This window comes from Phocoena sinus, chromosome 6, assembly GCF_008692025.1.
Source record: "Phocoena sinus isolate mPhoSin1 chromosome 6, mPhoSin1.pri, whole genome shotgun sequence".
Lineage (NCBI taxonomy): Eukaryota > Metazoa > Chordata > Mammalia > Artiodactyla > Phocoenidae > Phocoena > Phocoena sinus.
This window is the reverse complement of record NC_045768.1, coordinates 44,543,486-44,555,591: the sequence shown is the minus strand read 5'-3', so window position 1 is coordinate 44,555,591 and position 12,106 is coordinate 44,543,486. Positions and strand designations below refer to the sequence as shown.

The following is a 12,106-nucleotide window of genomic DNA, read 5'->3' as shown; positions in this document are numbered from 1 at the left end:
GTCCATGTATCCCTTCCTTCGTTTTTTTTTTTTGTTGTTTTTTCCTAAAAAATCAACTTTATTGATGTATAATTTATGTAAAAGTAAATGCATTCATTTTATAATTTGACAAGTTTTGACAAATATAACCACCACTACAATCAAGATATAGATTACTTTCTTTGCCTTAAATGTATTCTCTTGCAGTTAATCCCCAGAACTCTCAATCATTGATCTACTTTCTTTCTGTATAGTTCCTTCCTTCGTTCTATTTCTATTATTCATCCATTTCTTAACTTATTTTTTCCATGATAGGATTAATGTCTTCCAAATTAGTTTTTTTTTAAAACATGAAAGCCAATGTAATTTTTTTAAAATTTTATGTTGGAGTATATTTGATTTACAATGTTGTATTAGTTTCAGGTGTACAGCAAAGTGATTTAGTTATACATATTCATATATCTATTCTTTTTCAGATTCTTTTCCCATATAGGTTATTACAGAGTATTGGCCTCCATTTTCTTTTCTATTAAATAAAGAAGTTAGAGTCTATGATACCTAAGGTCTCTTTCAGCTCTGATGTTCTGTGAATGAGATTAAGGCCTGAAATGTGTTTGGCTCAGTGCCTGGCATAGAACTAGTTCTTAACAAACAGTAGTAATAACTAACATTTATTATCATTATCATTATTAACTTTGACAAATTTCCACTGCCGATTCTGAATTTGATATACTAGAAAAGTGATTAGAATCCCCATAAGTTTACTGACTCCCCTACTGGGCAGTGAAATTTCTAGGGGCAGTTTTCCCCCTTGGCAGCTCCAAACTTTCCATTACCAATTTACTGTTGATTCACAGAACCTCAGGTTGGAAGAGATCTTAAAGGTCATTTTCCAACAAAAGATGTAGCAGAGGAAGAAATGAGGTGTCTCAGAAGGCAAACTCTTCCCAGAATAATTCTCATTTGCCGAGTTTCAAGATGAGTCCTATAGAGTTCTTATTCACTTCTTGTACTAAACTGCCTGGATTTCTGTTCATCTCATTTCACTGGATTTTTATGTTAGAGCTGTGAGGGACCTTGGCAGAGAGGCCAAACACTAGTGGGGCCTCATTATCAAGTAATATGTTGCTAAGTATAAGGCAAGGGAAAACTTAAAACTGCTTAGTTTCCTGCCATATGGCATGTTACAGAGGGAGAGAGGAGGGTCAAATCGTGGGTGCTAGTCTTAGCATACAAAAAGGAAGCATTTGGGGAAGACTTAGATTTTAGCTTTTCAGCTTCTTTTCCAATGTTAGTGGTGGCTGTGCACTAATCATTACTATTCTGTCAGTTCCTTGTTCTTTTGGCTACTGAGGCATTGATAATAGGGCTGAGTGTGATAACCAACAAAGCTGAAGGTCATGAAAGAAGGTTTGTTTTTTGGGTTTTTTTTTGCTTCAGCTATTGATCCTTATTTGGAAGCTTCATTCTGGCCAACTGGCTCTAATCAAGGAAACTAATGAGTTCATTAAGGTAGATCTCAAAGCAGGAAGCAGGCTGTGCTTGTGCACCAGTGGGAGTAGTATTATTTAGGTTTAAGAATCCCACTCTTTGAGAAAACACACATAATTGAAGTGGAAGAGAACCGTGAAAGCGATGGACAAGATGAATGAATCTACATTCATATGTTTGATTTGACAGATGAATGGAGGCTCCAAATCTTTTTCATTTTTTTGAACAGAGCTAGGTTTTTCCCTTCTGAATAAGTATTCATCCAAATGGAAGAATACACCCTTTGAGTAAGCTAAATGCTGGCCCAGGGATTGGTTTACAAAGCAGAAAAGTGGTTTGCCCATTTCCTACCTGACTTTCCAATTCTCTCTCATGCTCGATGCAGTGTATGCTGTGTGTGTGTTACAAGCAGGGCATGCTCACAGAAGGCAAGAGTGTTAGTGGAAAGAAAAAGAGAGAGACACTCTGGAGAAAAAATATCAATGAGTAATTTGCCACTCTTAGGAAACAACCTCCAGGCCTCAGGAGACCTGGTGTGGTGATGGCCCTTCATTTCGTTCAGAAGTCGAAGCCCAGAGGCAACATAGCTTTCAAAGAGAAGCATTTTTGTGCTGCCTTTGCTGTCCTAAATAATAATGGCCCCAGGGTGACAGAGAAACCCACAGGCCGTGATGCAAACTCGACTCATGACGAACTAGTCCTTGCAGTGGCCACCCTCCTGTGGATCATCGGCAGACAGGCTCTCCCTCCAATCTGACAGCAAATGCCTTCAATTCTTCAATACGGCTGACTGGCGTATATTGAGAATTGGATCTTGGCTGAGGTCTTCCCAACCCATGTGAGATCCATCAGCTTCTAGAGGAATAATCCAATGTCCCTGTGAATAGATGCCGGTAGTCTGGGTGGCAATTAACAGTGACCTAAGGGCTTCCCTGCTGGCGCAGTGGTTGAGAGTCCGCCTGCCGATGCAGGGGACACGGGTTCGTGCCCCGGTCCGGGAGGATCCCACATGTCGCGGAGCGGCTGGGCCCGTGAGCCATGGCCGCTGAGCCTGCGCATCCGGAGCCTGTGCTCCGCAACGGGAGAGGCCACAACAGTGAGAGGCCCGTGTACCACACAAAAAAACAACACCCCCCAAAAAAACAAAAATTCAAAAACAGTGACTTAATAGGTTGTAAAGTTTCTAGGCTCCAGGTTGAAGAGGGAATGTGCAAAGGGACTAGCCAGTAGCAAGGCTGGACCAAAACTCTAAAGCCCAAAGCATAAGCATAGTACTTATGCTTTAATATCTACAAATAACAACAATAACAATAAACCACATTTAGAGTTATTCAGAGAGTCTAAATTCCACTAGTCCTTGGTGCCTCCCCATCTTTCCCCTCCTCCTCTTTCTCCAGTATCTAGCACAATGCCTGGCACATTCTAGGTGCTCAAAAGATATGTGTCCAACCAGTCAAATAAGTAAATGAGTAAAATACATGTCTTTCTGCAAATGATTTAGTTCTTCTGATCTTCCACTTCTTCATCAGTAGTGTGGGAATAAAGTTATTTGGTGGGTTTGTTTTCCAGATTAAATAATAGGGCACACATTATATGATGTGTAAAATGCCATAAAATGATAATTTTATGAATTTAACTGAATTTTATAAAATGTATATGCTTTGAGTCTGCAGCTATGGTTCAGCTGAGGGGATAAGGGAGGCAAGTAAAGCCCCAGGCAGATGAAAGAATCATTACCCAAAGCTATAGGTGTGATGGGTTAATTACCCTCAAATACATTTAACCAATGCCTAGGAAGAAAGAGAATGGGGGATGGGAAAAGGAGAGGGAAAAGGTGGGGCCGGGTTAGGGATAGAGTGAATACTTTTAAGGTCAATTGAATTATTTCGTAAGGGTATATTTTCTATTCACAAGAAATCGTCCTGTGCCAGAAAAGGCGGGGAGGTTGTTCAGCAGAAGTGGGTTAATGCGTGCTCCCTCCTGCCTGCTGCAGTCACAATGCAAGATACAGTAATGAAGGCGGCGCAGTCACACATTTGTTTCATTCGAAATTCCTCTGTGGTCCTTTTTCTATCAAAGCCTCTCACTGTTACAGGGCCGTGCTTGAAAAAGTTGCAAAACTTCTCCCTTGGTGGAGAAAAAGAAGCCCCTATTAGACTCAATGGAACGAATGAATGAAGTTATTTCCTTGGCCCCAACAACTCCATCCACTTTCAAACCAAATATACACAGAAACATCTTTCCCCACTTGCGCGACTGGAATTTTACTCTTCCGTGGCGTTGCCTAGTATTGGAAGCACGGATTTCGAAAGTCAGCAGGCAGCAGACTCGGCTTTGGAACCGCGGTGGCTGGCTTTTGCAAGAGTCGATGCGCCTTACGGTCCTGTGTGGTAGCTTCTCCCGAGAGCGGAATGTGTAAAATAAACAGTTGCTGGAAAGCGTGAAGAATTAACGAAGTGAAAATCTCGGGTTATTTGTTCGGCAATTGACACGCAAGTGACCTCCTTAAATACTTCGTTGTTTGAGGACGTTCAGAGCTAGGATGAATGAATCTTCGGGGCACTTGACTAGAACCAGCTTGTAAATCTTTTTAGTCTTTCGGGAAGTGGCGGTAAATTAATACAAATCCAGGAGGGAGGGGAGAGAAGGGGGTAAAACCTCCACACCGGGGCTCTCTTCCCAGCCCTTTGGAAAGACTCGCTTTTGCTGCTCAGGACCCTGGAGGCTACAGCCTGAAGAACCCGGCGGCGCTAGGACCTGGTTGGCGCCTGGCCGTGGCCGCTTTCGGGCGGGCGGAGGAGGGAGAGGAGGAGGGAGATGTGGGAAAGGAGGGGTGTCGAGCGGGGCGGGGGGAGTCATTTATGCAGAGAGGGTGCTGCTGCCATTGCCACTTACACTCCCGGCGCGCCGCTCGGAGCCGGAGGGAGCGCGGGGAGAGAGCTAGCGAGCGCACGGAACCTGGGCCAGCAGAGGGGGCGCCCGGCCGCTGCCTGCACCGCCGCCTCCGTCGCGCTCGGGGGCCCCTGGAGGAGCGAGGGCGAGTCGGAGAGTCCGGGAGCCGAGCCCGGCGAGACCCAGCTGCGGGAGGGCGCCCGCCCCACTCAGCCGCCTCCTGCGCCCGAGCCGGGGAGCGCCGGCCGACCGCCCCGCGGGCCGGAGAGCTGGGAGCACAGGTCTCCGGAGCCCCAGGGATGGTCTAGGAGTCGGCGCGAGGCTCGCTGCTCTGCTCCCTGCCGGGGCTCGCCGCCTCCTGCCGATCGCCCAGGGCTGCGAGCCGCGGCGGCCGGGGGCTGCGAGCCGGGGCGGCCCAGGCCGGAGAAGTTAGTTGTGCGCGCAGCTTAGTGCGCGGAGCAAGCGAGCGACCGAAGAAGCAGCGAAGCGCCGGGGCCATGGGCTGGGGGAGCCGCTGCTGCTGCCCGGGACGGCTGGACTTGCTGTGTGTGCTGGCGCTGCTCGGGGGCTGCCTGCTCCCCGTGTGCCGGACGCGCGTCTACACCAACCACTGGGCAGTCAAAATCGCCGGCGGCTTCCCGGAGGCCAACCGCATAGCCAGCAAGTATGGATTCATCAACCTAGGACAGGTAAGCGCTGGCTGGTTGGGCTCTCGGCCCTGAAGCTGAGAGGGCAGGGGCGGGGGCTGGGGGGAGTCGCTCTGGTCCCCTCCTCGTCAATCCCCCTCCCCCTCTTCCAGATGTGCTCTTGCAGCTGTTGCCCTAACTCTTGAGCGATGCTCTCGCGCTCTCACACACACGCACACACACCCATTCGCTCCCCAAAGTTGCTGGGGTTTGTGTTTTGTTTGCTTGTTTCTTGCAAGTCACGAGGCATAGGTAGGGTCTCTGGAAGAATCGCGAATGTACATACCCTCCTGGTGGTTTCAGACCCTACCGGAACTTTTGCAGTGGAAAGTCGGGGACCAGTGGGCTCTTTGGGGGGTAGAGGGTAAGCGCGCCCCTGGTGCCGGCTCCCTGCGGTTTCTGAGAGCTGGTGTAAGGGGGAGGCGGGGAAGGGAAAGCCTTTCCTGCTCGGACCTGAATTTAGTCCAGAAAGAAGTTTCCTCTTCTAGTGGGGAGAGAACCGCTGGGACTGGAGCTAGACTGGAGGAGGGAGAGAAGAGGGGGACGGGACCCGGCGTGAGCAAAGGTTTGAGGGGAGACCTCCCGGCTTCTTCGCCTCGCGAGCTGGTTCCGCGTGGGGCTCCCAACTGGGGAGTCGGAGGGGGAGGTGGGAGAACTTCCGAGACCATTGACTGGGTTCTGCTTTGGAAAACGGCGAGTCTGCCCTCGCGGAGGCTCGGTGGGGCGAGAGTTGGGCGGGCAGCGGGGCGCGGGGCTTTGGTGGGGTGCCGTTCGCGGACTTTGGGCAGAGCTGCCCGGCTGGGGGACCGTGAATTGAGTGGTGTTACGGGGAAGATTGGAAGCGCAACAGATTTGGAGATACCTCCGCACGGTCTTGGCTTCCTCGCTCTCTTTCCTGCAAGAAATGGGGTGACAAAGGCTGTATAAGCGTGTCCCAGAAAGTGCACCCCCATCCTTACACCCCTCCCACTCGCGTCTCCCGGCCTGGCCCCAGGAGGGGCCCTGGCCTAACCCTGGCGAGACTTTGCTGGGTGAGGGAGGCGAGAGTGATGGGGGCGCCCTCACAGCAGACGCGCTTGTGGGACTGCCGCGTCTGCACGCGCCCTGCCTGCCCTGCCAGGATGAGGGGAGAGGAGGGTTCCGGCTGGGGCCACTGGAGCAGGAGAGCACAGACGATTTCTGATGCCGTCGAGCTCCATGTCCAGGAGCACAAGTGCTCTAGCACGGGGACTTTAGGCTGCCTGGGGACGCGGCACCGAGAGCAGGCGGCTCTGCTGTTGCCGCATCTAGAAAGAGCACTGGGGGCATCGGGGGAGCGGGAGGTCTTGCTGCTCTTTGTGGGTCCAGAGGGAGGGTGTGTTGCGGAGAAGCCAACCTTGTGCAGGGCTGAGACCAGGGCAAGGGGCATCGTCTGTATCTCCCGTCCCGGAGACCAACACACAGCAGGAAGGAAGGAAGGGACAGCCAGCCAGATTTTCTTGCCTGAGTGCCTATCATCTTCAGGAGAGTTTCATTCTAATGGCTTGGTAGGATTCTACCTGCTTCTTTTTTTCCTCTGGAAGAAAACATTGAGTCTGTTCAAGTGTTTTTACAAGAGCTTGAAGTTGGGTGCTGCATGTGACTGGAGAATGTAACAGGAAAGGCTAACAATAAAAGTAGTCATGTTAATAATCTTTCCAGATGCATCACTCAGGTTCAGCTAACATCGAGCATCTCTCATAAAATAGGCATATTTGGAAGAATAGTTCTTGACCATACACTTTATTTCATAATCCACAAAATGACCATTTTTGGTGCATATTACTTCACATACAGCAACAGGGAACCTAATACTCTGGAGAAGTTGACCCGCACAGGGTCACCCAGCTAGACAGTGGTAAGGGCATGATTCAGACCTAGGACTGTCTGGTCCAGGCCTACTCATGCTTGTGAGGATGGGGGAGAAGGAAGAAGTAAGTAAAATCCCCATTTCCCTGAATTCTGATTTATTAATTAATAATTAAATCCAGTCTTAATTCACAGATACTTAGTTCAAGCCGACCTGGACTTCTTGAACCTGAGAAACTTCAGGAATTACGAAAGCAGAAAGATCTGTATCAAAATAAAATCATTAAATAGAATTTACACATTTCGGAGCCTGGCAGAGTGGAGGAGAAGAAATTGTCACAGAACCCACTTGTGAAGAAGCAAACATTGCAGTATCCTGCAACCTGGCCTGACTTTTTACAAAGGGCCTTCTAGTTAAGATCCATGGATTTTCATTTAAAAAGTAATACTAAGAAAGTTTACATACAAATAACACCAAACATGATTTGTTGTGGGTTTTTACAATGCCAGTGAGGAAGCTGAGTGCTTACAGAGCTGACAGAGAACCCCTTGAACTCATACCCTAACCAGCGTAAAAAGATCAGCTATTCTTACTGTGTAAAAGCATTTCCTCTGTAGATCAAAGGAGCATAACCCTAAGCTAAGTCTTGCAGGTGGTAAATTGAGTTCACACATGCAATATCATTGCACTGAAAGAGCCATCCTTTTGTTATTCTTTCTTTCCATCAGTAAACCAGCTGTGGTTCAGTTGAGGGCAGTAATTTATTTGCAAATGTCTCTGGAATGCTCTCCTATTTTTACCCTTTCGGGCTTGCGGGGGGGGGGGGGGGGGGGGGGGGGTGGGGGGGGGGGTGGGGGGGGGGGTGGGGGGGGGGTGGGGGCCCACCTTATATGTCACAGATTGGAACTGAGACCTGTTATTGTTTCTAAAGTCATTTAATATCCTGGTAGTATTTTTGATATCTTTCTATATAATATTTTAGGTGAATAAGGCAGTGACTTTCCACCACAGTAAAGGTACGGTTTTGACTGTCTATTCAGAGTTTCAGTATCATGTTTCGTATAGCATCTTAGCATTTAAAAGCCACCAGAGGTAAAATTTCTGGCCTGGAGATTTCTACAGAAAAGAATAGGCATGCCTCTCATGTTCACAAAAGATAGGATGTGGAGAGTAACACAAGAGCAAGTAAGCAAGCAACAGGCAAAAAGGACATACTTGACTTCCTGGAAAGGAATAATAATGAAGGTTTTCTTGTCTTTGGTTATAGAAATAGTGCTTGTTTTGGTAGGTTTTCACACAGTGTTTATATTTTGTGAATGGCTATGCCTCGAAATTCTGAAATTCTAGAAAGCCCTTCCTTTCTTCCCCTACAAGCCCTGACTCCAAGCCCTCTTAATATTTAGTTCGACCTCCGTACCCTGGGTGGCTGAGGGTAGGTACGTCTGCCTGTTGGCCTGCACAGGGATGGAAGAACGGGCCTAGTTCTTCCTTCCTAATCGTGTGCTCTGACCCTTTGAACTAGCGGTATAGTGGTTAGAGGATAAAAAAGACATGAATAAGACCTGACATAATGTTAATTGTGAACCTTTGTTTGTACAAAATCTACAAACCAGTAGGAATTAACTTCTGGTTATTTGAACCCAGGGAGGAAGGTCCTCTGTAAAGGTTGTTTGCAGTATGCAACAGCTGTATTTATCCTTCTGTGAGGTGCTTAGAATCCTTGCTTCCAAATTGAGATCACCTGGAGCAAAAACCCCTCCCCAAACCCTGTAACTTATCTTGAGCAAGATTCCAGAAAGATAAAGCCAGCTGCAAGCAATACTGGGAAAAATGTTTTACCTGGTGTTGCCATTGAGAGCATAGACTTGGAAGCTCTGCAGATGCCACTTGCAAGGTCCAGGAAAGCAGGAAAGTCACTGAACTTAATGGAGCCCCTGTTCCTTCATCTGTAAAAGGATAAATCTCTAGATAATAGAGGGAGTCGATTCTGTGTTGCCCAGCATATAGTTAAGCTTGCTGTGGAAGGTTTGTTGAATCTGAATCTGAAATAAGTGAGATTCAGACTTTATTTAGATATGGAGAATGGAAGACATTTTTATAAAAAGCAGGAAGATGCAACTCATTGAAGGTCAGGAAAATACATTTTTGATGACCAAGTCAAAAGAGCTAAATCAGAGCTTTGTAGACAGGGAAACTGGTTTTCCACTTCAACTAACAATTTAAAATAGTTTAAAAATAGTTTTCCATTGGGTTCTAAACAATTCTGGCTGATTTCCCGTGGCAGTGCTCCCTTCCCTGGTTGATCTTTGTCGTAGCCCATTAAATAGTGTAGGATAAGCTCAGTGGAGATGGAAGAAAGGGACAAAAAATATCTGAACACTGAATATTTTATAAAGCATCTTGCCTTGGTGTATTATGATAGATCATATTTGAATTCATATTTCATTTAATTCTGAATGTGGTTTACATGAGGAAGGTTAGAAGAAGCTTTTTCCAAATCAGCAGGAAGAACCTTGTTCAGCAATGCCCGGAAGGCCTCCCACTCTGCTGGGTAGTTTTGACCTGTGAGTAATGTGGGATGCTTGAAGTGCTGGTAAACAGTGGAGAGTGAGTTCCGGGTGCTCATGGATGGCATTAGAAATAGGGGATGGGGCTAATCCGGTAGGTTGTGTGTGAGTGGACCGTCCTCCCCTAGTTATATCCTTAGGCATTTGTAAATGGGTGTGGGAGTCCCAGGTTGATCCTTGTGTGATGCACCTGCCTTTGCACCAGGCAGGAACCTCAGCTCTGACCTCCATGCCCAAGAACCTTAGCTTTGACCTCTGCTAGCCACTGTCACATGCGTTAATTCTCATGAGTGGGGGAACCATTCATGAGAAAAAGCAGTTCAGGGTGCTTGGCCTGATGATGGTGGGTCTGTTGCTTTAGCCTCACAGACTAGGAATGGCTTGTCTGTGGCCATTGGGATTTTCGGGGTCTGTTTGAATTGAAACACTGCATTTTTGTGAGCCCCAAGGCAGCTGAATTTGCCTTATTGCTGTCTTTCATGAGTTTGTATCCAGAGGTCCTAACTGTAAAGGTCAGCCAGAGAAGCAGGGTACTGTGCTGGGAAAATGTCCAGCAATGTCTAACTCTTTGGTTAAGGGAGGGAGTCCTGACCCAGAAACATCCCCTGGGCAGGGAGGGGAATTTGTGTTGTCGTTTCAAGTTATGTGAAGCAGTGTCTGGGTTTCCCCCAAGGCTTAAGTATCTCCCAGCATCGCTCTGGCTTCTGACTTTATCACTTGGCTAATTCAGGTTGGATTAAATGACAAAGAAGCCGACTTTATCTTCATGGGTGGTGAAAATGAATGCTGATACACACTCATGCGTGCTATAAGATACATATGTATGTATCTATGAATTTCTATTTTTATCAAAGTTAAATTTGCACATAGTTTAAAGTGAAATTACTCATGCAACATTCTCACTAGTTCAACCGATTACATCTCTCCATCTAAGTGTACCAAGAAGGAACAATCCATGCCAATAAACTCTTCAGTTTGGGTTAACGCTGGGAGGAAAAAGAGACCAGAAAGAAAACCAGACTGAGTCAGAAGGTTTGAGTGAAACTTCAAACCTTTTATTTATTTACCAACCTGACCCTCAGTGCCTGATTTTTCACGTTGGGGACCTTAACACCTGCTCCATCCACCTCACAGGGTTGCTGTGTTATCAAGTGCCCTAATAATGAATGTGAATATATAAATAAAACAAGACATAGGAAGCATTATATGATCTATAAGGATTCCACGGAGATGCAAAGGCTGCTCAAAGGAAAAGTAAGAGAATGCCAGGGTTCCTGGGGGTTTCTGTAGTGGAGCACTGGTGATTTTGTTAAATTTACTTATTTATTTATATTTTTGGCTGCGTGCGGGCTTTCTCTAGTTGTGGCGAGCAGGGGCTACTCTTCGTTGCGGTGCACGGGTTTCTCATTGCGGTGGCTTCTCTTGTTGCGGAGCACGGGCTCCAGGCGCACGGGCTTCAGTAGTTGAGGCTCATGGGCTCTAGGCGCACGGGCTTCAGTAGTTGAGGCTCATGGGCTCTAGGGCGCAGGCTCAGTAGTTGTGGCGCACGGGCTTAGTTGCTCCGCGGCATGTGGGGTCTTCGCGGACCAGGGCTCGAACCCATGTCCCCTGCATTGGCAGGCGGATTCTTAACTGCTGCGCCACCAGGGAAGCCCGTGGACCTAGGACATTTTTATCCATAACTACTGTTAAGCAAGACAAGTACTAATGGAGCCACAGGCAGTGCGGTATTGTTCAGTCCCGCCTGGGAGGAGTTCTCTGGTAGCCGTGTGCATAATGACCTGGAAGAGGCAGAGAGGCTATTGTGTTGGGAAAAGTTAATTGTTAACAAACACAGAAACTGTGACAATGGAAAGAGAATAGGTTTGGAAGTTCTCATACAGGTGGATTCAACATGGCTTGGTAACCAAATGCAAGTGGAGGTTGAGGAGAAGGGAGAAGGTGAAGAGAACAAAGTTTATAGCCTGGGGACCCGGAGAATGGGGTCTTGTCTGTAGAATGAGGGCAGTCTGCTGAGAACAACATGGTAGGTTCAGCCTTAGTGTTGTTGGCAGGTAGAGAGTCGTGCAGATGCAAATGTCCAGTAGGAAGAAGAGAATTTAGGGCAGGAAAGAAGTGAAGACTGGCACTTACCACCTCAATATAAGTGAAACTGTGGAAGGGCATAGGATGCTAAGAAGTGAAGCACAAAGAGAGAGGAGGGCTGGGAATACAGCCTGAAGCTGGGGTGATGGAGATGAATGGTTCTCTAACACAAAGGGATACTGTCTTTGAAATGATAGACCACAGTGTCCCGGCTTTGAGAAAGATGGTAGGGCTAAAATAGGGCTAAAATACGACCTCCATGGAGAAGGCAAGGGATAAAGGGAGTAGATGAAGGGGGCGGGGAGAACCTGAAGACACAGAGTCAGAGAGCCACAGAGCATCGCACTAAAGAGAAATGCTGTAGAGAGAATCTAGGAGGTGAGAACTGAAACATGGCTTAAAGAATTGGGGACAAGGAGGTTACCCGTGCTCTTAACACCAGTGCTTGATTGAGCAGTGAGGGGGAGTTTCACTGCACATCTGCCTGCCCACCTACCTTATCTCCCTTCATCTCATCACTGTCCTGGAGTATTTAGGATCATAGCTCTAGAACCAAAAGGGTTTGAATCCTAATACTG

The 12,106-nt window shown here is 47.4% G+C and overlaps 1 protein-coding gene across 1 annotated transcript in view; it reads left to right on the top strand.

Moving 5' to 3' along the window:
- The first annotated feature begins 4,354 nt into the window (after positions 1 to 4,354).
- Positions 4,355 to 12,106, top strand: part of PCSK5 (proprotein convertase subtilisin/kexin type 5) — a 448,447-nt gene continuing 440,695 nt past the window's right edge. The window contains 1 exon segment of the mRNA XM_032634783.1: positions 4,355 to 5,051. Coding sequence (XP_032490674.1) covers positions 4,860 to 5,051 — 192 coding nt within the window. The 5' untranslated portion in view covers positions 4,355 to 4,859.